At 49.7% G+C, this 24,088-nt stretch overlaps 13 protein-coding genes across 13 annotated transcripts; 7 read left to right on the plus strand and 6 right to left on the minus strand.

Moving 5' to 3' along the window:
* Positions 1 to 6: 6 nt before the first annotated feature.
* On the minus strand, positions 7 to 750 carry GL50803_002421 (Cyst wall protein 3; the record flags this gene model as incomplete). The annotated part of the gene is made up of 1 exon (XM_001707589.1): positions 7 to 750. One exon carries the CDS (start codon positions 748 to 750, stop codon positions 7 to 9), a length of 744 nt encoding a protein of 247 aa, XP_001707641.1.
* A 12-nt stretch (positions 751 to 762) lies between these two features.
* On the minus strand, positions 763 to 1,956 carry GL50803_0016482 (uncharacterized protein; the record flags this gene model as incomplete). Its single annotated transcript, XM_001707588.2, has 1 exon — positions 763 to 1,956. One exon carries the CDS (start codon positions 1,954 to 1,956, stop codon positions 763 to 765), a length of 1,194 nt encoding a protein of 397 aa, XP_001707640.2.
* A 189-nt stretch (positions 1,957 to 2,145) lies between these two features.
* Positions 2,146 to 3,009, plus strand: GL50803_0016483 (Dephospho-CoA kinase; the record flags this gene model as incomplete). Its single annotated transcript, XM_001707586.1, has 1 exon — positions 2,146 to 3,009. One exon carries the CDS (start codon positions 2,146 to 2,148, stop codon positions 3,007 to 3,009), a length of 864 nt encoding a protein of 287 aa, XP_001707638.1.
* Positions 2,990 to 3,313, plus strand: GL50803_004954 (LSM domain-containing protein; the record flags this gene model as incomplete). The annotated part of the gene is made up of 1 exon (XM_001707585.1): positions 2,990 to 3,313. One exon carries the CDS (start codon positions 2,990 to 2,992, stop codon positions 3,311 to 3,313), a length of 324 nt encoding a protein of 107 aa, XP_001707637.1.
* Positions 3,314 to 3,395: 82 nt separating this feature from the next.
* GL50803_0027293 (uncharacterized protein) lies at positions 3,396 to 4,604 on the plus strand (the record flags this gene model as incomplete). The annotated part of the gene is made up of 1 exon (XM_001707584.1): positions 3,396 to 4,604. One exon carries the CDS (start codon positions 3,396 to 3,398, stop codon positions 4,602 to 4,604), a length of 1,209 nt encoding a protein of 402 aa, XP_001707636.1.
* A 115-nt stretch (positions 4,605 to 4,719) lies between these two features.
* Positions 4,720 to 9,531, plus strand: GL50803_0016484 (uncharacterized protein; the record flags this gene model as incomplete). Its single annotated transcript, XM_001707583.1, has 1 exon — positions 4,720 to 9,531. One exon carries the CDS (start codon positions 4,720 to 4,722, stop codon positions 9,529 to 9,531), a length of 4,812 nt encoding a protein of 1,603 aa, XP_001707635.1.
* A 63-nt stretch (positions 9,532 to 9,594) lies between these two features.
* On the plus strand, positions 9,595 to 10,194 carry GL50803_0016485 (uncharacterized protein; the record flags this gene model as incomplete). Its single annotated transcript, XM_001707582.1, has 1 exon — positions 9,595 to 10,194. One exon carries the CDS (start codon positions 9,595 to 9,597, stop codon positions 10,192 to 10,194), a length of 600 nt encoding a protein of 199 aa, XP_001707634.1.
* Positions 10,118 to 10,684, minus strand: GL50803_004950 (uncharacterized protein; the record flags this gene model as incomplete). The annotated part of the gene is made up of 1 exon (XM_001707581.1): positions 10,118 to 10,684. One exon carries the CDS (start codon positions 10,682 to 10,684, stop codon positions 10,118 to 10,120), a length of 567 nt encoding a protein of 188 aa, XP_001707633.1.
* Positions 10,685 to 10,778: 94 nt separating this feature from the next.
* On the plus strand, positions 10,779 to 11,828 carry GL50803_0016486 (uncharacterized protein; the record flags this gene model as incomplete). Its single annotated transcript, XM_038045870.1, has 1 exon — positions 10,779 to 11,828. One exon carries the CDS (start codon positions 10,779 to 10,781, stop codon positions 11,826 to 11,828), a length of 1,050 nt encoding a protein of 349 aa, XP_037902340.1.
* Positions 11,829 to 11,857: 29 nt separating this feature from the next.
* Positions 11,858 to 12,481, minus strand: GL50803_004946 (Peptide methionine sulfoxide reductase msrA; the record flags this gene model as incomplete). The annotated part of the gene is made up of 1 exon (XM_001707579.1): positions 11,858 to 12,481. One exon carries the CDS (start codon positions 12,479 to 12,481, stop codon positions 11,858 to 11,860), a length of 624 nt encoding a protein of 207 aa, XP_001707631.1.
* Positions 12,482 to 13,505: 1,024 nt separating this feature from the next.
* On the plus strand, positions 13,506 to 14,666 carry GL50803_0039117 (uncharacterized protein; the record flags this gene model as incomplete). Its single annotated transcript, XM_001707577.1, has 1 exon — positions 13,506 to 14,666. One exon carries the CDS (start codon positions 13,506 to 13,508, stop codon positions 14,664 to 14,666), a length of 1,161 nt encoding a protein of 386 aa, XP_001707629.1.
* A 558-nt stretch (positions 14,667 to 15,224) lies between these two features.
* Positions 15,225 to 17,351, minus strand: GL50803_00111732 (VSP; the record flags this gene model as incomplete). Its single annotated transcript, XM_001707576.2, has 1 exon — positions 15,225 to 17,351. One exon carries the CDS (start codon positions 17,349 to 17,351, stop codon positions 15,225 to 15,227), a length of 2,127 nt encoding a protein of 708 aa, XP_001707628.2.
* A 1,235-nt stretch (positions 17,352 to 18,586) lies between these two features.
* GL50803_00113531 (High cysteine membrane protein EGF-like) lies at positions 18,587 to 23,650 on the minus strand (the record flags this gene model as incomplete). The annotated part of the gene is made up of 1 exon (XM_001707575.1): positions 18,587 to 23,650. One exon carries the CDS (start codon positions 23,648 to 23,650, stop codon positions 18,587 to 18,589), a length of 5,064 nt encoding a protein of 1,687 aa, XP_001707627.1.
* Positions 23,651 to 24,088: the final 438 nt, after the last annotated feature.

A 24,088-nucleotide genomic window follows, 5' to 3' on the forward strand; every position in this document is an offset into this window, starting at 1 on the left:
TAATTATTATCTGTAGTAGGGCGGCTGTATCTTGGAGGCAGTAGAGTTGCGTAGATAGTAGCGACATCCACCTACATCTAGAAATGCAGCGCATGTGGTCTTTTTGACGCAGGTGCTGCAGTGATTTAGTCCGCACGCATAGTACCCTGTATGGTTAACAACATAGTCTTCTCCTCCACAATTGATAGTAGGATTACACTGCAAATCAACATAATCTACCACCGCGAGATCCAAGTGGCTAAAGCTGTATTGCAGTCTGTTGCATCGTGCTGTAAAAAGCTTAAGGCCAAGTTGCTGGGAGTCTCCCAAACACGGGGGAACATCCCCTATGAGCGAATTATTGTCCAAGTGTAGGCTATGGAGTTTAGACAGTGCACATATGCATTCTGGGATGTTTCCATCAAGACTAGTATCTGTCATGTCCAGAACTCGCAGGTAAGAAAGACCCCCGAGCAGACAAAGGTCGGAGTCTTTGAGATTATTGCCAGATAGATATAAGCTGGATAGGTATGTGAGGTTTGTTAGGTCAGAAAGTTGACCATTGAGCCCCATGTGCTGCACATTTAGTGACACCACATTATCATTGTCGTCACAGCTGACTCCGATCCAGTCGCAGTAAACATCCGACTGTAGCCAATTGTTTGGCATCCAATTTGCCCCGTCTGTGCTGTCATAAAACTGAACGAGTGCATCATATTGCATGTCTACTAAACCATATCCAACCTCAAGGAGAAGAAGCAGAGAAAACATATCAGTAGTAACTTATTTTTTGGGAAAGACAACTGTAGAGCTAAGTAACTCAAAGTCTACAGGACGGAACGATGCAGTGATACCATCAAAATTATTTTTCTTTGATGAAATGGTCTTTAACAGCCCTATAGCCGCCGGAGTGGTATGCATGTCTATTTGCAGGTAGTATTCTCCTATCTCCCCCAGACCCTCCCGAACTGATTTGACTGCCTCCTTCTTCGTGATGAGACCTGTTCCAAAGAAATTAATTCCGTGATACTGGTCGGGAATGTTGCTAACAAGAACACACTTCGTGTCTCTCTTCTCCTGTGTCCTCTCCTGCGATGGTTGAAATTGAGTAGATGAAGGATCGTTTGCCATAATTTTTGGTTTAGGAGAGGACTCCAAGCCTAGCTTTGCAGCTTGAACATACTCACGGAGAGATGCAGAGTCTCGTAAAGTGCCGTCCTGCACAAGCATAGAGGTCAGAGCGGCATCAGCGTCAGGAGGCGGGTCACTCTTGGCTTGCTGGTCCATTTGCAAGCGGTTTACAAAAGTGACCATCTCGATGCCCTTAAACTTACTATTATCTGATGCACTGTCTTTGTAGTATCTAATGCACATAATGACTGCCAGAGCCTGCGAAAAGTAAATCTCGGCCTTGTTGAAGTCTTGGTCTGTGGAAATGCGGACCAGGTCTCCGAATCGATTGAATTCTTGGCTTATTTCGTAGACATTATTTAGCGTCCGAGGGATATTAGCAAGTTTGAGGATTGGGAGCAGCCCCTTCTGAAAGAAGTGAACAGGCCCCAGCGGGATTTCGAAGGGCAGCCTATCCTTTGGGTCGGGGAAACGACAAACTCGGCGGGGCCGCTCATACTTTGTAGATATCTCATTCTCCATTTCGATAATCTCTGCGAAATTATCTGGGAAAGTTCCGCTCTGCTTGTGCTTGTCATAGATGTTCCGCAGATAGAAGATTTCTTTAGCAAAGCTCTCGGATTTCGCAGAATTAGTATTAAGGTACTGTGTGACGAAGTTCTTGTAAAAAATTACGTCATTAGGCACGGTCTTGCGCATGAGCAATGACACAAAAAAGCAGGCAGCGTCATAGGAAATAACTATATGGAGGGTCCTATAGATGAAGGAGATGGTTTGGAGGCGTAGCCACATGCGCAGCTTAACCGGGTGATCTGCAGGGATGTCCGTCGTGGCCACCACTTCCATCTTGATCGGCGCGGCGGACATCAATTAAAATGTTTTTTGATCGATCTTTCCTATCTTTTGGAACTTAAGTAAGACCTCACTGCGATAAACTGACTAATTCAGCAAGCTTTTAATGGACATCCTTTATGTCATGTGCAGTATGTTCTTTTATGTCCCATAAAGACTTTACCTAAAAAGTGAACCTTCCTTATGCGGCTCTTTGTCCTTACAGGTGCCATCGGCTGTGGGAAGAGCACCTTTGCATCATTCCTTAATAAGAACGGGGTTGCAATTATCGATACAGATGTGCTATCTCATCAAGTTGTCGAGCCGGGGATGCCGGGGCATGCAGCTATTCTGGCTCAGTTTGGCCCATCCTTCTTTTCTGAGAATGTCCTGGACAGGAAAAAGCTTGCAGATCACGTATTTTCTGATGCTACTGGTGACCTGAGACGTAAGCTGGAGCAATGCACGCATCCCTACATCAACTCCATGGTCAGTCAGCAGCTCAGGCGTATATTTTTGAGACAGAAGCAAACAAAAGGAGTCCCTACTGATTGCGTGGTGCATGCCTCACCAAAGGCTGTCTGTGTAGTCATTCCACTCTACTTTGAGGTAGGTCTAGATAAGCGTGGTCTTCTATCAGCAGCCCCCGTGGTTGCCTGTGTATTGAAAAGTGTGGATGTGCAGATCGCTCGCCTCAAGAGTCGGAGCTGCCTTTCTCTAGACGAGCAGGAGGCTCTTGCTCGCATTTCTCACCAAATGTCCATGGAAGAAAAGGCTAGCAGGGCATCGTATGTTGTTGAAAATGACGGACCAATAGAAGAACTAGAAGAGCATGCTGGTTACTTTGTTACCAGCGTCATGCCAAAGCTAAAAAGTAGGCGCATCGCTTTACCAACCATTATACACCGTTATTTCGAGGAGGGATTCTGGAATCTAGTGCTGGAGGTAGTTCTCCTACTCATTATTATTGCAAGGCTGGTATACAAAGCTAGATATGGAGGAAAAAGCCCCCTCATGTACGTCCTCGATAAAATAAGAAAACCGTCAGATGGCGACAAACGTGAGTAACTCCCAGCCAACTCTGGCATTCCCCAGTGTTGATAGTAAACTATCCGCTCTGGAAAATGTCATAACGCCTGGGAGATTCTTAGCGGAAAACATTGGAAAAGAAGTCGTCGTCAGGCTTAAAGACGGCCGGGAATATACCGGGACGCTCATATCGTATGACAGCTATTACAATTTGAGGCTCAAAAACTGCATAGAGAAGTCCAGAGAGGGCAAGTGCGCTTTGTCGTCGTTAAAGGACATGTTTATACGGTGCACCAGCGTGCACCTGGTTTATACAACCTCTCCAAGGACGAATAGTGTGTAGAAATGCCGGTACACTTGCTTATAGGTGCTCTGTGCAATGCAATTTCAGCCCATGCATCACAGGCAGGTCACATCCAAAAAAGATGTTCAATGGCGGCCTCACCAATGATTTTCTAACTCACATTACAATCTATTGCCCGCTAACCGATACGCGGCCATTTCGATACAAGGAATCTACATCGTATGACATCCGCCTTTTCGAAGAGGACTTTGTAACCCTTCAGGGATTTAAGAATGCAATTAAAGAACGCACACGCGCTGGCTTCCTCAAGTCGCAGTTTTTTCGTGTGACATTTGACAGGAACATTACAGATGACACCCATACCTTCATTAGTGACGATGACGACATCCTGCAGGCCTTTGATTCCAATCGTGAGCTTCCGTGGCAGTTGATCATAGTTCGATATACAAAAGTGCAAGCCAGCAGACTCCGTGATAAGCTCAAGTGTGGCGAGCAGACCGAGCTAGATCTCCTTACAAGACAAAAGCGTCGCTACACCCGGTCCTTGGCTCCAAGGGATGCCGGGCAAGACATGAATGTTTCCACGGCATCTGTCGCTACAGGCGACATATATGGGCACACTGACTACGTAACGGATGCCGTGGGCGCTTCCGTTACTTCCGAGCTACTACTGTCACAGAGCTTAGATTGCAGTGCAGACATGCGTGGACACCAACCCTCCTTTATGCATTCAAATGCTCATATGCTTGAATACGGGGCTGGGTTTAGCAATCTTCCAAGGTCCTCTGGTCTGACTTCTTCCCAAGATCCCACTTTCACTCATCGATCCTCGGAGGATGGTTGTCTTTTAGCTACCGACTCAATGATTCATGAACAAGACCGTGATATCATGACCTGGAGCACCAAGAGTCCGTCCACTGGCCCACTTACCATAAACGAGGCAGTCACTAGGATCTGTGATGAAACTCCACTTGGGCGGCTCTTTAGCAACCGCGCCCTGAAGATCTGGGCATTAGAAATCATTCTAGAAAGGCACAACTCCTTTTCCATTCCCCCCTCGTTCTTTCCTATCCCTGATATGTACCTCAGGCATTGCTGGCGTAGCGTGGCAGTCCCCATAGAGCTTCAGCCCATTTCTATGCTTTATGCCAAGTATCTCGCTGACAAGACATTAGAGCACGCCATTGCCTCCGCAGAAGATGGCACAGACGATGACGTTAGTACCTATAGCGCGGAGGAAGGAAATGGCAATACTGACACTAATAAGTGTAGCCACGAAGGCAGGATCGATAATTTATCTGACGACGACGAGCAGATTAACCTGATCTAGAAGATACATTTTTTCTGAGTACCTATGGATTACTCTCTTCCCTGCGCCGGGACCAACGCAGGATATTCGGACTGCAGAAAAAAATATTCCGCCCTCAGTCGAGTGAACCAACTACATGTCTGAATTGGAGGCGTTAGCAGCAGGGTATTTTGCGACCAGCAGCGCTGATAGGATGGCTGCTAGTCTCAAGTTCGATCAGTTTTTAGAAGAGGATCCTCAATCCATCTTTAACTTGGCCCAGGTTACCTTTACCGATTCCCAGCAGTCCCAGGCAATAATATTAGCAGCCCTCCTGATTAAGCGGTACCTTTCGTCCAAATACTTTGATCTCGCTAAGGCTAGCATTCTTGCTGGTCACACACCCCTATCTTTAGAGTCATATGGCATGTACTCCAATCAGCCAAGGTTCGGTTCCTTGTCTTGTGAAGATATTGTTTCTATGGTCCAAGTCTTGCTTAGCATTTACCAAAACGCAGTCTACCAGTGCGACCATATTCGGATGAATCTGTCCATAGACACTGCCCTCCTCATAATGGATGCAACTAGGGACTTCATTTCTTATGCACTTGTTCTTCAGAAGTATTATCAGAGCTCTATTTCCCAGACCAGCTTTTCCGGGTTATCTATTTTGTTCAATCACCAGAACATTTTCCGCATATCAACCCGTGATGACGTATATTTGTGTGCGGAGCAATGCGTTCTCTTTTTGCGAAATCAAGCCATCTCCTCTTCCTTTGGATCTGCTACATCTGCTCAAAGTGACTTCATGAGCTGGGTTCAAACGAGAACAGACTGCAGTACTGCACTATTCAATGCCGTCACACGGTATTCTGGCGTTGACTTTTCAAAAACAACTAGCGTGATAAATGTTACGTCTTATAATCCCTATCGGAAACTCTTTTATGCTTACTGTGCTCCTACAACGCAAGGCCCCAGCATGACAAAAGCACCGTATGACTTCTCGTTTGTAGAACGCTTGTATGAGGCGCTTGCTTATATGCTTTCTCTTACTGACACTACTGCAACAGGCTACTCTGGACCCATGCTGGACAAGCTTGTTGAAGGAATACTATCCACTCTGAATCTTCTTTATGTCGTAATCTCTATGGAAGAGATCTATGATATCCAAGAAAGCAATGAAAGAGGGCTTATGGAGATTCATATGGGACGGATCACAGATATCCTTACCTCCCAATTCTTTTATCCCTTTATTTCTACCTTCTCCAACACAGCATCCTTCTTTGCAAAGGTCCTCTTCGCACTACGGAGGTCCTCTCGTCCAATCGCCTTCTTCTCCATGGAACCTATATTTTATAGGTATATTGAAGCAGCTCGCAGATTGACTCTCTTTCTTCATGGATACGAAGATATAATATCTTACCCAGAAGCGTCTTCTATGTTAAAGTGGGATGCCCTTCAAGGTATGCTGTTAGACACAGGACAGTTGCAGCTATCTCTCTCCGCTGACTATGTGGAGGCAGGAGGCATTATGATGAAGTTGTGGCATAAGTTTGGGCTTAATCTTTCGTATCTTAGTCCAGCCTCGGACAAGGTCAGAGACATTGTTAAATATACACAAGAACTATGCACAGAGATGTTTTATGCATACTTGCTTGCTTTTCTCTATCAGTGCAGTAACTTTTACAACGAAGAGTCATCCCACATGGAACAGCTTGTTCGAAACCTGAACGAAGCATACTCTAAGGTCGATACAGAAACAAGGGCAAAAGCAGTATATCAGCCAGGTGCAGATAAGGATCTAGACAGGGTGGAAACCCCAAAGAATGCTGATAGTGAGTATTGCGAAGCAGGTCAGCCATCCAGCACGCTAGCAGATTCGTACTTGGGCAGATTTAGATCCTTCATTTCGGCAATTGCTGGGAACGCATCGTTCGATTTGCTCGACTTTAGTGTTCACACTAAGAACATGACGTCAACGTATGAGATATCGGTAGCAGCTATTGATTCAGATATGTGTGACACGTTTCTTAATACGTCGCATCCACTTTTGCTGCTGAGGATTCGGGGGCTTATCTATGCGTTTTCTCAAGCACTTACTAAAATCCAGGAAAACATAAATCAGGGATGTTTCACACCAGCCGATATTACTACTCTACAAGCGTCCGAATCCTGCTTTTCTGTATCTGCTTCCTACTTCCTATTTTTCTTTAAGGTTCTTAGGGCGTCTTCTTTAGATGATAAGGATTTTGTTGTGACACTTGCTCAGACATCTGTCGCACTCTTTCAGTTTATAGGCTCTTGGCTTCAGTTCAACTTTTCCCTTTATGGGCAAGACAGCCCTGTTACACCATACCTAATTAATAGGCCATCATATCACCTTTTTTCTGTCATGGCAGTGGAGTTCATTGACTCCATGGTGGACATCACATCTCGCTCCACCAACAGAGTTGTGTTTAGAGATGTAGCCGCTGCTCTTATGAATCAGGGCACTCTGCGCATGTCCTCATCATATGCCCTAGCGACAAGTTTGACTGAAGCATCGGTCACCGAAGATCCTCTGAGTCTTTCTCCAAGCGACTTTATTGCGCCCTTTCTGTTTGATCTACAATTCCAACTCAATCTTTTGTACAGCTCCATAATAGTTTCTAGCCAAATGCATGTCCAGCTGGAGCAGGCCAGGGAACAAGCTAGACCGGGACAATCACCCAATAAGCTTACCGAGATATTGGGCATCGTGTTTTATCTGGACCAAGATCAGCCGTATTACATTATAGCGTCAACCTTAATTAGAACAAAGTTTTCCAGAATAAGTGAGCATTATTGCACTTCTCAGCTATTTCAGCAGCTTGTCAAAGGTAACCTAGCGCAATCGTCTTTTAATTTAGCCCCTCTCATTTACAGCCTCTTTATCGGCATACATAACATAGCCCGCAATTACACTACAATCCGCATGTACTACAATGCGCTTATGTCAATGATCTTGCGCGATCCTATTAACAAAACAGGACAGACAGCTCTCCTCATTGTCACCCTCTGTAACCTAGTCAACCTGATGGGTGCACCCTCCAGTCCGTGTGAGCTGATCAACTTTCACATCAATGTTTTACAGCAAAATCTCACAGGGTCCCTGGCCAGTTCCCCCATAATAAAAATAGTTGGCCCTTCTAATGAAACAGGACCCGCCGGGTCTATGCCAACCATGCCTATCACCACGCAACTGACACAGAGCGAAAGTATAGGGATCAATGCAGCACACCTCACATTTCTTGTTTCAAAGCTTAACACGCTAAGTCACAATAATCTTCAGATTCCCATGGCAGAGCGTGAGTTCATCTTTGGGTACGTTCTTTCGGGGCTTCTAGGGGTCCTGCAAAGTGTCAAGGGAGACAATCCCAGTCTTATAAGCTTCGTTAATATCCTCAGTTCCCGTCTTGGCCACATAATCACGTGTAGCATTGCTATCGACTCGTTCACGGACATGTTGATTGAGCTACTGATAGAGACGAACGCAGCTATCGACAACAAAAAGCTTGTTGGGGAGCTCCGCATCTCCGCATCGAACCTTCGCTTGATGACCAACGCATTTCTAGAGACGCTAACTACAAACGTATATAAGCAGTATCACATCTTGCTGAAGTGCGTCAATGTCGTTGCAAATCTACAAAGGATGCTTACCAGCAGCTCAAGCAAGTCTGCGCAAACGTTGGGAACACAAGGCGAACGCTCTGCAGATATGCTTTCCCTGGAGCTGCTTCTTACGCAGGCTTCTGACAAGGATTTTCCCGACATTGTTCGCCAACTCTCGAGTGGATTGAGTAAGGCGGAGATTGACTTTGATCTTCCCTATATTCAGCTAGTGTATAAGGCACTCCTGGCTCTTAACATGCCAGATATCTCGAGCGAGCAGAAGCTGTCGTTTCTTGCTAAGTGCGAAAATCAGCTTCTGGAACACGTGTCCAGGCACCATCTTTTCCGCCTACTCTCTGCCATTGTCGAGCTGGGGACATATCTCTATACAGAAGCTACCACTGCTGCTAACACTCCTGCCTGTCAGAATATATTATCACTTATTGCGCTCATGAACAAAGACTGGATGCTTGATTACAGACTCCATCACAATTGTAATCTTCTTCTTAACACAATAGACTTCCTCCACGTGGTTTTGGTTAAGAACCCTGAGATTATGGGCGCTCTTCCGAAGTATGCGGTTCGAACCATCATGGCACTGCTCTGCGAGGCTTCTACCTCAGACATAGTCACTGACACAAAGCAAAATAGAATACTGGTCTCACTGCAATCTGTTTACATTTTCCTCGCAAAGGCCTTGATGAGCAATACCATCACAAACTCATTTAGCCAAATAAGTAATAGCGGCTCAAACACCATTAATTTAGAGTACACTAACAACATCCTCGGGTGCCTAACGCTCTTCAGTGCCTCAACCATCTTCGATGAAGAGATCACAGCAGCAGCAATTAACATACACTCTTATATCATGGACTCAGAGCAGACATATGATTCTCTTAAGCTATACACGAATCTCTCAAATATTCCTCAGAATCTTGGAATCGGGTCTTCTCCATCTTTATTAGGCTCCATAACAAATTCGATAACGTCTTCTACTGCCCCCGGGAGCAACACACATGCTAGCCCACTCTGCTACTCATTTACAGATGGCCTATCGACGGCTGTCCCCATAAACGCTATGGTCTACGTAATCCAAGGGGTTGTGGATAAGAAGATAAATATGATAATTCAAACATCATCATTCATCTTCGCTTGCGCACAGATTAACCAAAAAACTGCGGTGATAGCCGCTATCTCACGCATCAACAGCTCTGTAATCGTGCAGATTGTGGCGCAGCTTCAACAATTGGCAGATGCTATCGACATAGATTCGCACAAAAGGTCGAAATTCACCGAAGCAGTATCTGACATCTTCATGAAGCGCAATAGCGCCATATAGCATTCGATTGGATCTTGAGTACACAAACAAGGTTTAATTAGTTTCTAGTTCAATTTAAAATAAATGAGTTTTGGTGTGCTGTTGCCTGGGAAACCACCGATCACAGAATTTGAAGTTCGCGGAGACTCCCAGTTGACGCTCTGCATACCAGAAGTCACGAGTGTGACGCACGTGACCGTCTTTGCAATCCAGCCCCCTCCCCTTCCCGATGGATACACTTATGGCATCTATCTGCAGCAGGGGCACAATCTTTGGGTATGCATCGGGTTAATCCATGCAGGCTGTCACTCCATCTCCGTGGCTATCGGCAAGTACATGGTCGACAAACAGATAAACTACACCGGGTATATTCACATTACCATAGCGACCACTGAGGATTGCATGAGGGCACTAGAAGACGCCAGAAGCAAGTATGATATCAAGGATCGGGGGCACCAGCTGCTTGATCAGATTGGCGAGGCTTTAGCCAACGATCTAGTGAAGTATCTTGTTTCTTATGAAGGAATAGACTATAACGGAGATCAGTACATTCCAAGCGGTGTACTGGACAAGTGGACAGAAACGTATCACCAGAGGGTCAGTACGTCTAGTCGATTTTGGCGCCCGCTTGATTCTTCTTGTCTGTGTGTATCTCATCAAACGTCACCACAACCTCATCAGTAGCCGGAGGGAAATAGCTCGGCCTTGTTGGAATGTTTGGCCACAGATGGAAAGGAGCCCACGCTGTAGGAGGAGTGAGGCCGTGAGGGCTCATATTAACACTGGGATCAAAGACAGGGTTTCCGGCGGCAGAGCAGATTAGCTTGACCTTCTGTGATATTTCATAGTCAACAAACAGCTTAGGGATTTTGTCTGGTTCGTAGACAATGATCATGTCTGATATGTCTGCAGATTTATAGTAGTAGTCTCCATCAGCAGACACATATGACTCTGTCGCCAAGGGCGTTTTAAAGACTCTGAAGGGGTACACACGGAGAAGATTGTCGTACTGGCGCAACAGGTGCATCTCTCCCGACTGACCAGTAATATCAAAGACGAATTCAAATGCAAAGTCTGGATTGCGACGAGCAGCCTCGGCAAGGGCATCAGGAAGCTCAACAATGTACTGCTCCTGGCAGAGAAAGTCGTCTTTCAACATGTCCACCGATGTCATCGGCTCGTTATTATTGTTGTTATTATCATTTTGCTATTTATGGTAAATTGCAATTTACTATCTTGCCATATATTATTGAAAGAAGGTGTGCTGCATGCAGAACACTACAAAAGTAAAGGTTCAGCTCCTGAAGACCCTTGATGATGGATCGGTAGACCCTAACTGCTACGCGTGCAAGATGGGTCATGTGATATTAACAAGTGATGGAAGGATATCCTCTGAGTCACCAGCAGTCAAAGATAAGCAGTTGCTAATCAAAAAGAACGGGAAAGTTGATAATAGGTCAGCAATATGTAAGAAAACTGTAGATCAGGATAGAACTATTCAGGCCCCCTTGGGTTCATCTTTGTCGATGACACACCCGAATACCATGCTTGCCACTCGTGACAGCACAGAGACAACCACGCCTGGCGTGCAACAAGGCTCTACTCTATCTATTTCATCTGAACGCAAGCCAACTATACACACCACTGTTTCTCCAGCCCCCTCTGCCCCTCTATCAATTCCTAATACAATAGTTCAGCCCCCTGCTTCAAATCAACCAAATCAGCTTTCCTCTTTGGCCCCAATTTCACTACCGCCTCCCGTACCAACTGTTAGGCAGTCTCCCCAACTACAAACCCATGCGACCGCACACAGGAATCCACAGTTTCCACCATTGAGTCATCAGGAAAAGGCCCCCGTCCCCAAAGGATCAGAGCACCAGGCTCATAATAGTAGTGTTCATAGTACAGAGTCTATTTTCAATCGAGCAGGCATTCCAAGGACTCACGAGTTCGCTTGCGTAGCGTATTCTATGGCCTCTACCAGAAGTTATTTTACGTACAATTTTCTGTGTTTCCTTCAACGTTTGTTCCATCGTCCCGTGGACACCGAAGAGGAGAGTATTCTGGGGTTGCAGCCCTTCTACAATTGCTTGAGCCAAGAAGCAAAAGATGTGCTCATGAGAAATCTTCCTGGGTGCGAAAAAGAGTTAGTATTGCGTCTATTGGGACAAAGCATTCAGCTAATGAGCCCATCTGCACTGTCTGTCATCGATGCAATTGAAAGTGCCATAAGTGAAGACAAGCCGTTCACTAACGCATGCCAAACGTTGTATCAGCTAAGCAAGCACGTAAGAAGCACATTACTGGCGAATTCATAGATACTGGCCCGCTGAAATCATAGATGAAGTCATAGAAGGTGTGCAAACCTCTCTCTGGCAGCAGAGACATTTATGTGGCAGTACCCATTTGGCCTACTTGCCAGGTACTTTTGATGCATCTCTTCGGCCACGCTATAGTTTTTCAGCTCAGCTACCTCTGTCACAATCGGTTTCTCATAGGATGGCCGAAGCTCCTGCACTTTCTTTTCTATTATCTGAACGTCATCCTTTTCACATGGAAGGTAGTAAATCCCGGACCTGTACTGTGTCCCGACGTCATTTCCTTGAGAATTTTTGCTCGTCGGATCGATCACAGCGAAGAATATGTCGAGTATGTTTTCTAGTGTGATCACCCGTCTATCATACTCAATGGCCACAGCCTCCGCAGCGTCTGTTGCGCCAGAACAGACGGACTGATATGAAAGCCCGCAAGCAGGGACGTTTGCATGCTTGAGAAATGGAACAGTCTGGGCTTCTACGCTACCAGATGGCATCACTCCACGTGCATCTGTGCTTGCGTTTGCATAACCAACGACAGTGGTACAGATACCCTTGAAGCTATCCATAAGCGCCTGGAGGCCCCAGAAGCAACCACCCGCGAGGACGATATGCCTAACCTCAACTGCCTCCTCTTGACGCCCCACACCATCCATTTTAAATTTTCTTCGGCTCCCCGATTGATGCAGCTAGACTGCACGGCTCTGGTGGCGCTTCTCAAGTCGGGAGGAATGTCATCAGTTCGGCTGTTTGAGCTAGCACAACCTTTGCTCCAAAATGAAACCACTCTTGCGTCTCTTTGTTCTAAACTTACTGACGCAATGAAGCGGGAATTCGACTGGTCTGAGGAGTGTAAGAAGCCGTTATCGGTGTTCTTCTTTGAGAGAGCTTATGAGTTCTTCATTGCAGTGCTTCCATTGACAAATCTCAAACATGAGACTCAATTGATTGAACTATTTACCTTTACCGAGCATTTTTTAACCTATCAGATGAAAAATCGCGGCCCGGCGCACTATCAATTGGTTTTTGTGGCGGAGAGGGTCAATGACAAGGCAAGTGACATTCTTGGTTGTACTTCTAAATCTGCTTCTGAATTGTATATCAGACGGTATAGCAGACTCTTAGATGTCCTGTTTGACTCACTCACAACTCCTAACTTCCGCATCCTCGCTTTGCAGCGAATCATACAGCATATCTCACAGGTCATTGTCCCAGCCTCTTCCGATACAGCGTTAGCAGCTCTGGTCTACCTCCTCACGGATATGACGTTGAACATTGACGCCTGGACAGTGGACACGATCATCTCGTTATTTAATCATGCAGCACAGCTGGCGCTTTCCATGGCCCTTGCTTTTCAGTGTCTCTTTGCGGAAAGCCTCATCGAAACCGTGCGGGTGCTCGCGTCCAATACGTTGGTGTATAGCTTCCTTGATAGCAAGCACGTCACAGCCCTTAGCCGGACTCTTCTACGAAGCCTGTCGCTTTTGCTAGACAAACAGGATGTCCTGGACAAAGTTAAAGGAACTACTGACATGACATGCTTACTTTCTAGCATTGATAACATGGCCCTTGCACTAGACGACCAAGGTATCAAGGAACACTATGACAAACTCCTATCTGCTCTAAGCTTAACTTCTGGCTGCGTTTGAGTAGAAAAAAGTGAATTCGGCTTTGCTAGCTATGAGCAAACCGCAAGATAGTGCTCTAATATCTTCTGCGGCGGTGACTCAGACCCCAGATGCATCCATGCTTCACGTAAACCAGGAGAAACAGAGCGCTATTACCGCGTCTCAAATTGGCAATGCTGGGCTTTTCCTTTCTGCAAATACTTCAGTGATGCAAGAAATGTCATCTACACAGGCGTTCCACATCCTCAAATTGCAGCCCCAGTCTGCTACCAACGGTGCTACTTTTACCCTCCTAGAAGACAAGGAGGTTATTGATAAGCTTGACTCCATGGCCACTCAGATTCACGAGCTTAGCTCGGCCATTTGTGTGATGAGCGATGACCTCTTCAAAAAGTCTGCCTTAATTGCTGATTTGACCAAACAGTTACAAAGGTCTGAACGAGAGCTGGTTAGGCTCAGCACTATCCAAAGGCCACCAGAGCCTACGTTAGCTGAAGGTAGTCATCCTCCATTGATAACTGGAAGCAATTTGCCGATTAATGTGGAGTTTGCCACTCTATCTTTTCAGTCTAATCAATCTGACGGTACTCCTCCAGTATCCACACTTCTAACCAATGAACCTGCCCTAGATTCGACGCCGCCTCTTACAATGCAGCTTTCATTAAGCAATCCCCCTGACGATGCCTATGAGCCGGAATCGCCTGTTAACTACCGCAGATCCGAGCTGAAGACATCAATAGATGATAACGTGCAACCGACAAATGACTACGCGGTAGAAATCACAGAGCTCAAGGCTCTGCTCTCTAACCAAGACCATCTCATCAACGCGCTTGTAAGCATTGCTAACGAAGAGGCTGAGCTACTCAAAGTATTGTTGATGGATGAAGAGTATCTTCCAGAAGATGTCAATGGGATTCCTTGTATCGCCGCGGCCATTGATACACTTAAGGAGTCAGGTATCCTATTAGTTCGCGACGATTTAGATTTACACAGAAATGTCAAGACCAAGCTGATAGAGCTGCAAGAGCTACGGTTTTCTGTGAAGCTGCTAGGTACTGTAAAGCAGAGGACTGATGATCGACTTCTCGCAGTCGCCCAGAAGGTTTCTACTTCGCTGTCGAAATTTGAAAGGATGTTTTGCTACTTTGTGATCCTGGGTCTCTGTGCTTTGCTTTTTAGTCAATGGATTGTTAATCCGTGGAAATATAATTAAAAATAATGCAACAATTCTATTGTGGCCGATAACCCAGATTGCATAAGGTTGTCTAATCACTTATGACTCCACTTACATGTTAGTGGAGGTATCTGTAGATAGGTAAATCCACGACAGCGCTTAGTAGGTCAAAACTGGACAGATGTGTCTAGTAAGCGTCTAGCTAAACTTAGAGCTAGTCAACTCAGGATTATAGTTTCATTTTGTGCCCTGAAAGCAGTTGCACTGAATCAGGACATCTCGACTACCTTGTGCTGGTGACTCTCTCTACTGATGGACACGTGCCAGCACGCTACCCTCTGTGCATCCGATGACGACAACTCGGGTTCGTTACTGGAAACGGAGGACTCCTTCAAGATGGGACAGTCCTACGCATGGCACCACAAGCCACACAGGAAATCGCGGTCCATTGGTGACACGTAACCGCTCGGTAGGAATATATCCACATGTGGGCAGGACTAGCTCTCTGCGCCACAACTGCTGTTGATGACCCCAGAGTCGCCCGGACAGTCCAGCGGTACGTAAAGCACATATAAACCAGTGCGTTTACTACCTAAGTCATGCCTTCCCTCTGCATATGAACCACCAGCAGAGGAAGCCCACAAGGCCAGCCACGACAACCACCACAGCGACGGAGATACCTGCTATGGCGCCTGTGCTGAGGCCGCTTCTGTTGCCCCCGCTGGGCTTGGTGGACACGCACGCCTCACCCTCCAGCCTGTAGTCGTCCCCGCACCGGCCGCACTTGTTCTCCTCGCTGCACCTGACGCACCCGTCGATACTGCAGGCGATGCACTGGGAGCCGTCTGTGTTCGGCCTCTGGTCTTTACTGGTACAGGCCTCGCACTTGCCGCCTGCTCCACAGTGCGAGCATCCGTCAACGGTACAGGTGAAGCACCCGCTCCCAGCCAGGTTGGGCTTGTTGTTGCCGCTACACGCTGTGCATGTGGCAGGGGTCATGCCAGGAGCCTCTAGCGCTGCTGGGGCCGTGCATGCTGTGCAGCCATATACTCCCACATATGCCTTAGCGGTGCTGCCAGCCCCTATCACTGTGCCAAGGGGGTTCTCGCAGGCCAGGACAGACTGATCAGTATTGGATGCCCCCGGGACCAGGAAGTACCGGCCGTTCTCGCTGGGGGCGGTGCACCTCCCTCCCTCGGCGGTCTTGCACATGTGGCTGCCAGGAGCCTTCGACACATCATAGCAGCCGCCCATGTACAGGAAGAACCCGGCAGCACACCGGGTGCAGACGCCGTTCTCGCAGGTGTTGTCACCCTTAGTTCCTGTGCAGACCCCATCGATGGGGAACGTGGCGGGGTCTCCGCACAGCGAGCAGTACTGGGAGAACGCCCCGGCGCTGTCAACGACGACCGCCCCGCAGGCCCCAGACGTCCCCCCGCAGGCCGTGGGGTCCTCGCAGACCTTTGTGCACTTCACCGGATTGGTTCCCTCCTTGCGATAGTTGGACTTGCAATCGGTGCATGTAGGGGTTAGGCCGCTGTTACATTGGGAGCACCCCTCTATGCCATTGTCGGCTTTACTGTCGCAGGCGAAGCACTTACCAGCAGAGCCGGGTTGTTTCAGGAAGTACCCTGGCTTGCATGTATCACACTTATCATTTCCAGCTTGAGTGCAGGTGGCGCAATTCTCGCCACAAGGGTCGCAGGTAACTGAGTTCCCGCTTCCCTTTTTTATATACCCAGCTAAACAGGCAGAGCATTGATCCTTGCCTGGACAGCTGCTACACCCGGCAACGCCGCCTCGCGCATCATCGCCACATAGGACACAAGCCTTTGGAGGTGTTTGATCAATAAAATGAGTGCTAGTGCACTCTCCCTCCGCAACGCATGTCGTCGTCCCGTCTGCCGCTGTCTTCACTATCTTGCTACTGCTGCAGGTCTTACATTGTGGTTGACTAATAGTTGCATTGTACTCACAGGTGGCACAGTCAGCTATGTCAGTAGCGCAGGCCTTGCACTTGTCTACTTTTGGATCTGCATAGCTATCACTACCACATCCACTAGCCTCTACACACTCAGTCCCCTTCAGGAACTTCCCCTTGGGGCAGGCGGTGCACTGAGTCGGAGTAGCAGACTCACACGTCAAACAGCCGGGTCCGCATTGCACACATGCATCGCCCTTCTTGGCGTACCCTCCTTGGCATGCAGTGCACGTGGCAGCCCCTGTACCGCCACCTGGCGCCGTGCATGTGTAGCAGCCCGCCACCCCCGTGACTCCGTCTCGCGGAGCGACGTCCGAGCAAAGCACGCACTCGTTGCCAGGGGCTACTGGGCTGGCCGGGTTCTGGAATAGATACGCGGCGCCTGCCTTGCAGGTGGTGCACACCCCCTTGTCGGCCGCCGTGCAGATCTCAGACCACTGGCTCGTCTTGTAGCACCCGCCCATGAAGAGGAAGTACCCGTCCCCGCACTTCCCGCAGATAGTATCCGACCCCGCCAACGCGGTCCCGTCTGCCCTGGTGCACCCGGCCGCCGCGGCCTGGGGGGTGCCGGGGGGCCAGCAGAAGCCGCCGACCGGGACGCCCCCGGCCCTGCACTCGGTGCAGATCTCGGAGTACCCGACCGTCTCGCACTTGTCGGTCTGGCAGCTCGCGGCGTGGTCTCCGTCTGGCTGGCAAGGCGCCGCGAGTATGCTTGTCACAAGGTGCAATGCAATCAGCAACATTATAGTGCGACACAGATAGTGATAAAGCTCTGCTGGTGGCAGCGCACTCTTCTGATGAACAAGCTCTGTTTTTGGAGTCACCAGTCAATCTCGATTATCATCAACTTCCATCTCAGAAGGTTGTCCAATACGTGCTCAGTGGAGAGTGCTGACTGTCAGATCGCATCTCTACCAGTACTTAGGGCGCTGTGGCATCCAACTCTGGAGTATTGAGTGTTGTCCTCTACCATAGTGCCCACAGCCTTCTTGTATGTGACGCCCGTGACTATCACGTGTTCTACCGCACCCAACTGGCGATCACTATCCTGATGCTTTGCTATTGCTCTCGCTCTTTATACAGGGCGTCTCAGAGAGGGTGACTCTGCTCAAGACTAAGTCGGCCAACGCCAAACAGGCTGCTCCCCTAGACACTGATATCCGTTTGTACTATGCTGCTGAGCCCCCACCTGAGCGTGGTCTAGGAGTCTCACGAATAACTTCTCGTTCAATTCCTGGCCAGTCTGAGGGCGAGGGTTGGTTGTAGACAGCAAACAGAGGCTTCTCTCTAGTATTGTATCCAGAGTCTTTTGCCTTCCTCGGTTACTTTGCGGGAACGTGCGCTATCTGAGAGTGTGCATCTAAAGCCCTGGTCTTCTCACAGGCTCATGTGGTTTGCTAGAGGTCCCTCGCTTCACGGTGGGTGAGGCTCTGGCCGCTGTCTTTTTTAGATGTTCCCGCCTGTCGAGGGCTGACATCGGGGCTCTCTCCACTGGCTGTGTCCCGGTCCAGCTAGTGGGTAGAAGAGGACTGATAGGGGGCTCCTGATGGGGACCGGGTGGGTGGTGTCCGTATGTGCCTCTGTCCTCTCGCTGTGGTATCCATCTGGTTACTGGATGACACCCACGCCCACCGCCTTGCACTTGTCGGACTCTGCTCTGCTCCGATCGCCGGGCTGGTCTGATCTCCAGCCCGCGTTGCACGAGACACAAGCCCAGGCACCGACGACCGCACTGGGCCCATGGTCGTCCCTCGCACTAGTGGAGGGGAACACCTGCTTGCTGCCTACGATCATCCCATCCTCGGACAGATCAGGCCTGGACGGGCTGCCGTGCGGACTCTGGATGCGCCTCAGGCGAGGGACAATTACTCTCAGTAGATGATTCCTCTACTCGAGTCGAATGAGTCTTATACCCAGATTTACAGTTTTGGAGGACCGACTCGTGCATGCTGCAATATCTTGCATGGATGGCGGCGAACTAGAGCTGGACACTAGAACCGGCATGAGATGACCGGCTCAGTAGGGGCGCAGTGGCGTGGAGCGACGCCTTGGAGCTTGCTTGCTTCTTGAGCTTTTGCGAGCCACTAAAGCTAGGGCCTTTCCGCGGGGCGCGCTCCCTCAGCTCACCGCTCTTCCTGGGCCGTATCACGAACCACCAGACGAGGAAGCCGGCCACCGCAACGAGGACGAGGAGGACGACGACCACGACTGCAATCGTTATGGTACTTGATGACTTGTTGGATGGAGCAGGGACTCCGCAGACGAAGTCGCTTGTGAGAGAGAAGCCCTCGTTGCACACGCAGCTGGGAGTCACGCCGTTCTCGGACACGCACCTGCCGTTGCCCCCGCAGATCGTCACGGTGCCGTCGGTGCCGCGCTGGACGCACTGGCTGCTGATGCAGAGCCCCCCGGAGACGGTCTCGTAGCCGCTTCTGCAGCTGCACGAGCCTCCGTCGGAGAGCTGGCAGTCGCCGTTCCCCCCACAGAGCGTCCCACTGGAAACGCAGGCCGATGGGTAGCAGAGAGTCCCGTGGAGGGTCCAGCCCTGGTTGCAGCTACAGGTCGCAGAGGATCCCTCGCCGGAGCACGTGCCACCGCCGTTGCAGACCTTCCCGTCCTTGAGACATCTTGTGGGGATGCAGTCTTTGTCGACCAGAATATAGTAACTTGCGCACAGGCAGCCGTAGGTGTCGCCGGTCTTCTCGCAGGCGCCGAAGCCGCTGCAGAGCTTGTTGTCCGACGAGACGCAGCTGCTGTGCACGCAGCCGTTCTGGCCGTCGAGATTCTGGAAGCCGTCTACGCTACAGTTGCACTTTTTAGTGTCTTCACTGCATGTTCCACCACCATCGCAGACCTCCGAAAGAATGCTCTCGTGCGCCCCGAAGCACTCCTTGACAAAGCACTGGCCGGTCTTCTTGTCTGTGCGGTATCTGCTGCTGTCGCACCTGCACAGTCCTGTCCCGGCGACAGGGCCCTCTACGCATGTCCCGCGCCCCTTGCATATTGCTTTGGAGTCGCTTCCATCCGAGATGCACTGGCTATAAACACAGATGTTTGTCCCGACTAGGGTTGTCCCGGGGTTGCAAACACACGCCCCAGTGTCCTCGCCGTTATCATTGCACGTACCCATGCCGTAGCACGTTTTTTCTGTCTGATCGTATGGATCCGTCCAAACGCATCTGGATTTTCGGCACTTCTTGCTAGCACTGTCAACGACGAAGCTCGAGTTGACGCAGACGCAAGCAAAACTGTTTCCGCTAAATTGGCAAGCTCCTACGCTAGTATTTTCCTCCGTGCCACAATTGTCTGCCGGACAGCCATTGAGGTAGCACTGTGCATCTGTGTGTTCCTTGTAGCCATTTGCACACGTCTCACATTTGGTACCATCATACCCAGGCCTACACTCGCACTTTCCTGGGTCTGTCTTGAACTGACAGGTCCCTCTTCCGTTGCATATAGTACTGGAATTTGTCTCTGATACAACACAGACAGCTGGTACGCACAAATAACGGCGATCGTCTGCAACCGTTTGATAATTTTCGTCACAATTGCACGAGTACCCCACAATATGATCCCCTATACACTTCCCATGTCCAGAACATTCAACGTATCCCTCCGGACCTCCAGAAAGAGAGTCGCTAAGACAGGTTTTCTTCATACACTTTCCATTTGTTATTTGAATAATGTCATATCGATTTATGCACTTACAGTATGACTTGGATGATTGAGTAGCATTAAGAACGCATGTTCCAAACTGCTTTCCACCGCACATCGTCCTCACCTGCTGATTAGTCAAGGTTGTGATTTCAAACATGCAAGCTTTTGGCAGACAGAACCCATCAAGTTCTTCATACCCGTCAGGCCTCGGGTCCTTGCACTTACAAGCGTAGTCTCGACGATCGCCGTGTGATGCTATCTTTGTGCACACCCCAACGGTCTCGCCACCGCACACAGACTCAACAAGTCGTCCGCTATCATCTACGGTGTTAATAAAGCAGTTGATACCAAAGCAAGCCCTTTTAAATAACTTTGTCCCCAGATCGCATACGCATCCTGTGGGCCCACAACTGCCTAGTCCTCCACAGATAATCGGCGGTTCCACTCCGTCCTCACTAGAAATGCACTCACTTAATATACATGTTTCTCTCAACTCCCCATTCACATCTCTAAGTGTGACTAGCTTAGCACCAGACTTGCACTCACACCGCCTATTCTTCAACAAAGATCCTTCTCCGCCACATGTTCCTAACCCATTGCATGCAATAGTGGGATCACTCAGCAGCCTTCTGTAAACACACTTACTTGGAATGCATTCCGAATTGAGCTGGCCCCTCTCATAGCCTTCGGAGCAGACACACCCGTAATAGTAATTACTCCCCTGCACGCATGCAGCCAGGACATCTCCTCCGCAATAGACGTTATCATACGATACGCAACGCTGATGAACACAGATCCCATTGACAGATCTATACGGAGTAGTACACTTGCAGGAATATGTGCCCTTATCGTTTGTACAATCTCCAGTTGTCCCATCGTAGATTTTGCACTCAACATACTTAATTTCTCCGTTATGCATTACCTTTCCGGCGCATCCTGGATGAGTGCAGTAGCCCCCAAAGGCCTCCAGGCCACTTTCGCACTCGCAGCCGTACCGGCCGGTCAGCTGGTTGTATGCGCAGACCCCCTTTCCGGAGCAGACAAGCACGTTGATATTCGGATTCCTTATGTTATCTGATATGCCAACTGGCAGGCAGTCGTAGCTGTAGCACATGTCACCGATCTTGAGGAAGCCATTGCTGCAGACGCAGGTTCCAGTACTGTCTATATATCCCGCACCAGGACCACCGCAGAGCCCCCTTGCTCGCTGAGTCTTTGGATCAGCGTTCTTACTCTTTGAAATGCACGTCTTGTTGTACGTAACATAGTCCCCAGTGCAATTACACTGCCACGTTGTGTCCCGTCCGACAGTGCATTCGAGCGTAAAGGTAGACGGCCCAGCGCAATACTCGGGCGCCCATGGACCAGCAAGACTCTTGTCAAGCTTGCATGCATCAGTGACACACGCCTTCAAATTTGGATCCCATTTGGCAGCAGTCCCACAATCACACTCGTATCCGCTTTTATCCTTTTTCTGAATGCAGTCTCCCACACCGCCGCAGTAATTGTACCACATCTGACTACTGGATTGGCCATCGTGACAACTCTTGTGCATACATGTGCTATTGTTTTCCCCAAAGTGTACAAGGTGAAAGTCAGTTGGACAGTGAGTACATGTTTCAGGCAGATCGGGTTTTCCGGAAGGTTTGGCGCACGTAGGCAAGTTATTGGTTGGCAGGTTTTCTGTTACATTCTCAAGGAATCCACAATAGAACCTTCTTGTCTTGTCTATCTTACTGATAAATACACATCCACGTGGAGCAGAGAAGGTGCCGTTGTAGGCGGAGACATTCCCGCTACTGGCATCTTTAGGAACGCATGTGATGAACGGATTGCTCGGATCTCCATAAGTGGTGTACGTGCCTGTGTTCCCGCAGATATCCTGAGCAGTAGCCATGCGCAGACTGGGCTGTGGATCCGGTGGCTGTTGCTGCACAATGCACTTCTTTGCAATGCATTTCTCGCCAATCATTTGCGCATTTTGTTGATCACATTCTGCGCACTTAGCTCCTGTGTAGATAGGCGAACACTGGCACGTCATCGTATAAGGAGCCTCAGCACTAACGACAATGCGTCCATGATCACTGCAAACCGTGGCAGGGCTATCCACCAGACTGCTCAAGATGCAGCGCCCCGGGGCGAAGTAGGTATAGTCCTGATTACAAGTGCATTGTATATTTCGTAGATCGTCCGTCTTGCACGTACCGTGTCCCGAGCAGACCTTCCCAAGTTCCTCGTCCATGCACGCGGGGGACGTGCACTCTCCGTTTATGGCAATGAGCATGTCCGGGCAGCGGCAGTGGTACTCGCCGTCGGATTTGACGCATGTTCCTCCGTTCTTGCATGATTCTTGGTTGTCCGAGGTGAGGCACCCCACTGGAACGCACTTGCCATTTATCTTAGCAGACTTGTCAGTGCAAGTATCGCAGAGGTCGCCCGTGGCAAGCCCTCGGCAGTCGCAACTATAGCCAGCGCCGTTGCGCACACAGGCGCCCACTCCACCACAGATCTTTGAGCGGGACTCGTCTGTGCACGCGGAGTATGTACAAAACTGACCGACCTGGACTGCATCCGAATCGCAAACGCACTTGAAGGTACCGGGGCTATCTTTATCCGTGCACTTCCCAAAGCCCCCGCAGACGACCGGAGACCCGTCGATCGTGGCCACGCACTCCGTCCTGACGCACTTGTGCCCAACGCGTGTATATCCCGTCTCACAGACACAACGGTAGTGATATGATTCGCGATTGAGGCCCACGTCGAGGATGCACGTTCCCTGGCCTGAGCACACGACCCCATCCGAGTCCTGGCAGGCCCGCGCATTGCACGTAGGGAGGGCATCAGACGAAGAGCTTCCCGCAGCGATCGCGTTGGCGTCATCGCACGACTGGCAGAGGCCCCCACGGTAGATCGGGTAGCAGTCGCACGCGTAGTCGTCAGCACTCAGTCCGGCCAGCCCGGGGTCCTTCAGGAGGCAGCGGCCGCGGCCGTTGCAGGGGGCCTTCGTTGCCTCCTGTCCTGAATAGTCACCATCATTATTAAAGCACTTTTTTGGTAAGCACTCGCCCTCGTAGGACACGAAGCCATCGGGACAGGGATCACACGAGTACGCCCCCGCGTAGTAGGTGCACTTGCTCGACCCTGTGCATTCTGTCCCGTTCACGAGGCAGGCGTAGTTGACGGCCCTGTCTGTAGACGCCTTGCCAGTATTAGTAGTTACTCTGCGGAACCCCGCGCGGGGAGCGTCGCACGCAGCCCCCGCCCAGCCCCGCCTGCACTGGCAGAAGTATGCTCCGTCCCCGTAGGCGCAGTCTCCGTTAACACATGCAGGTCCTGTCCCGCACGCCTCGGCGAGACATGCAGCAGCACACAGGAGAATCAGCATGCGGTGTGCCTAGGACTGGCTTGGCTTATTTATTAGTATGTTGTAAACATAAGAAGGAAACCTGTGAACTGATCAGTACTAGAGAAAAGCCATGTCCAGGCCAGCCCCGGCCATCCCCCGTGGTAGGGCGAACCGATGCATTGGAGAGTTGCATCAAGTCACGCGCTTTTGGAAACACCCACTCTACTTCAGTGGCGTGTTACATAGTCAGATCCCCAATACCGGATTAGGGCACCGGGCCTCAAGGGCTGTTCACAATCGACTGAGCAATAAACTACGTACGGAACTGAAGCCAGACGAGTCAGGGCTTGCTCACTGTAGCCATCTACTGGGAGCATAGCTTCTAAGAAGGCCGAGTGCCGCCCTCCCACAGGGTCGACAGGGCGCCTATCGACCATATCTCAACATGCACTCCCCATTGCAAGCACAACATTCGGT

Source organism: Giardia intestinalis, chromosome 5 (assembly GCF_000002435.2).
Source record: "Giardia intestinalis strain WB C6 chromosome 5, whole genome shotgun sequence".
Taxonomy (NCBI): Eukaryota; Fornicata; order Diplomonadida; family Hexamitidae; genus Giardia; species Giardia duodenalis.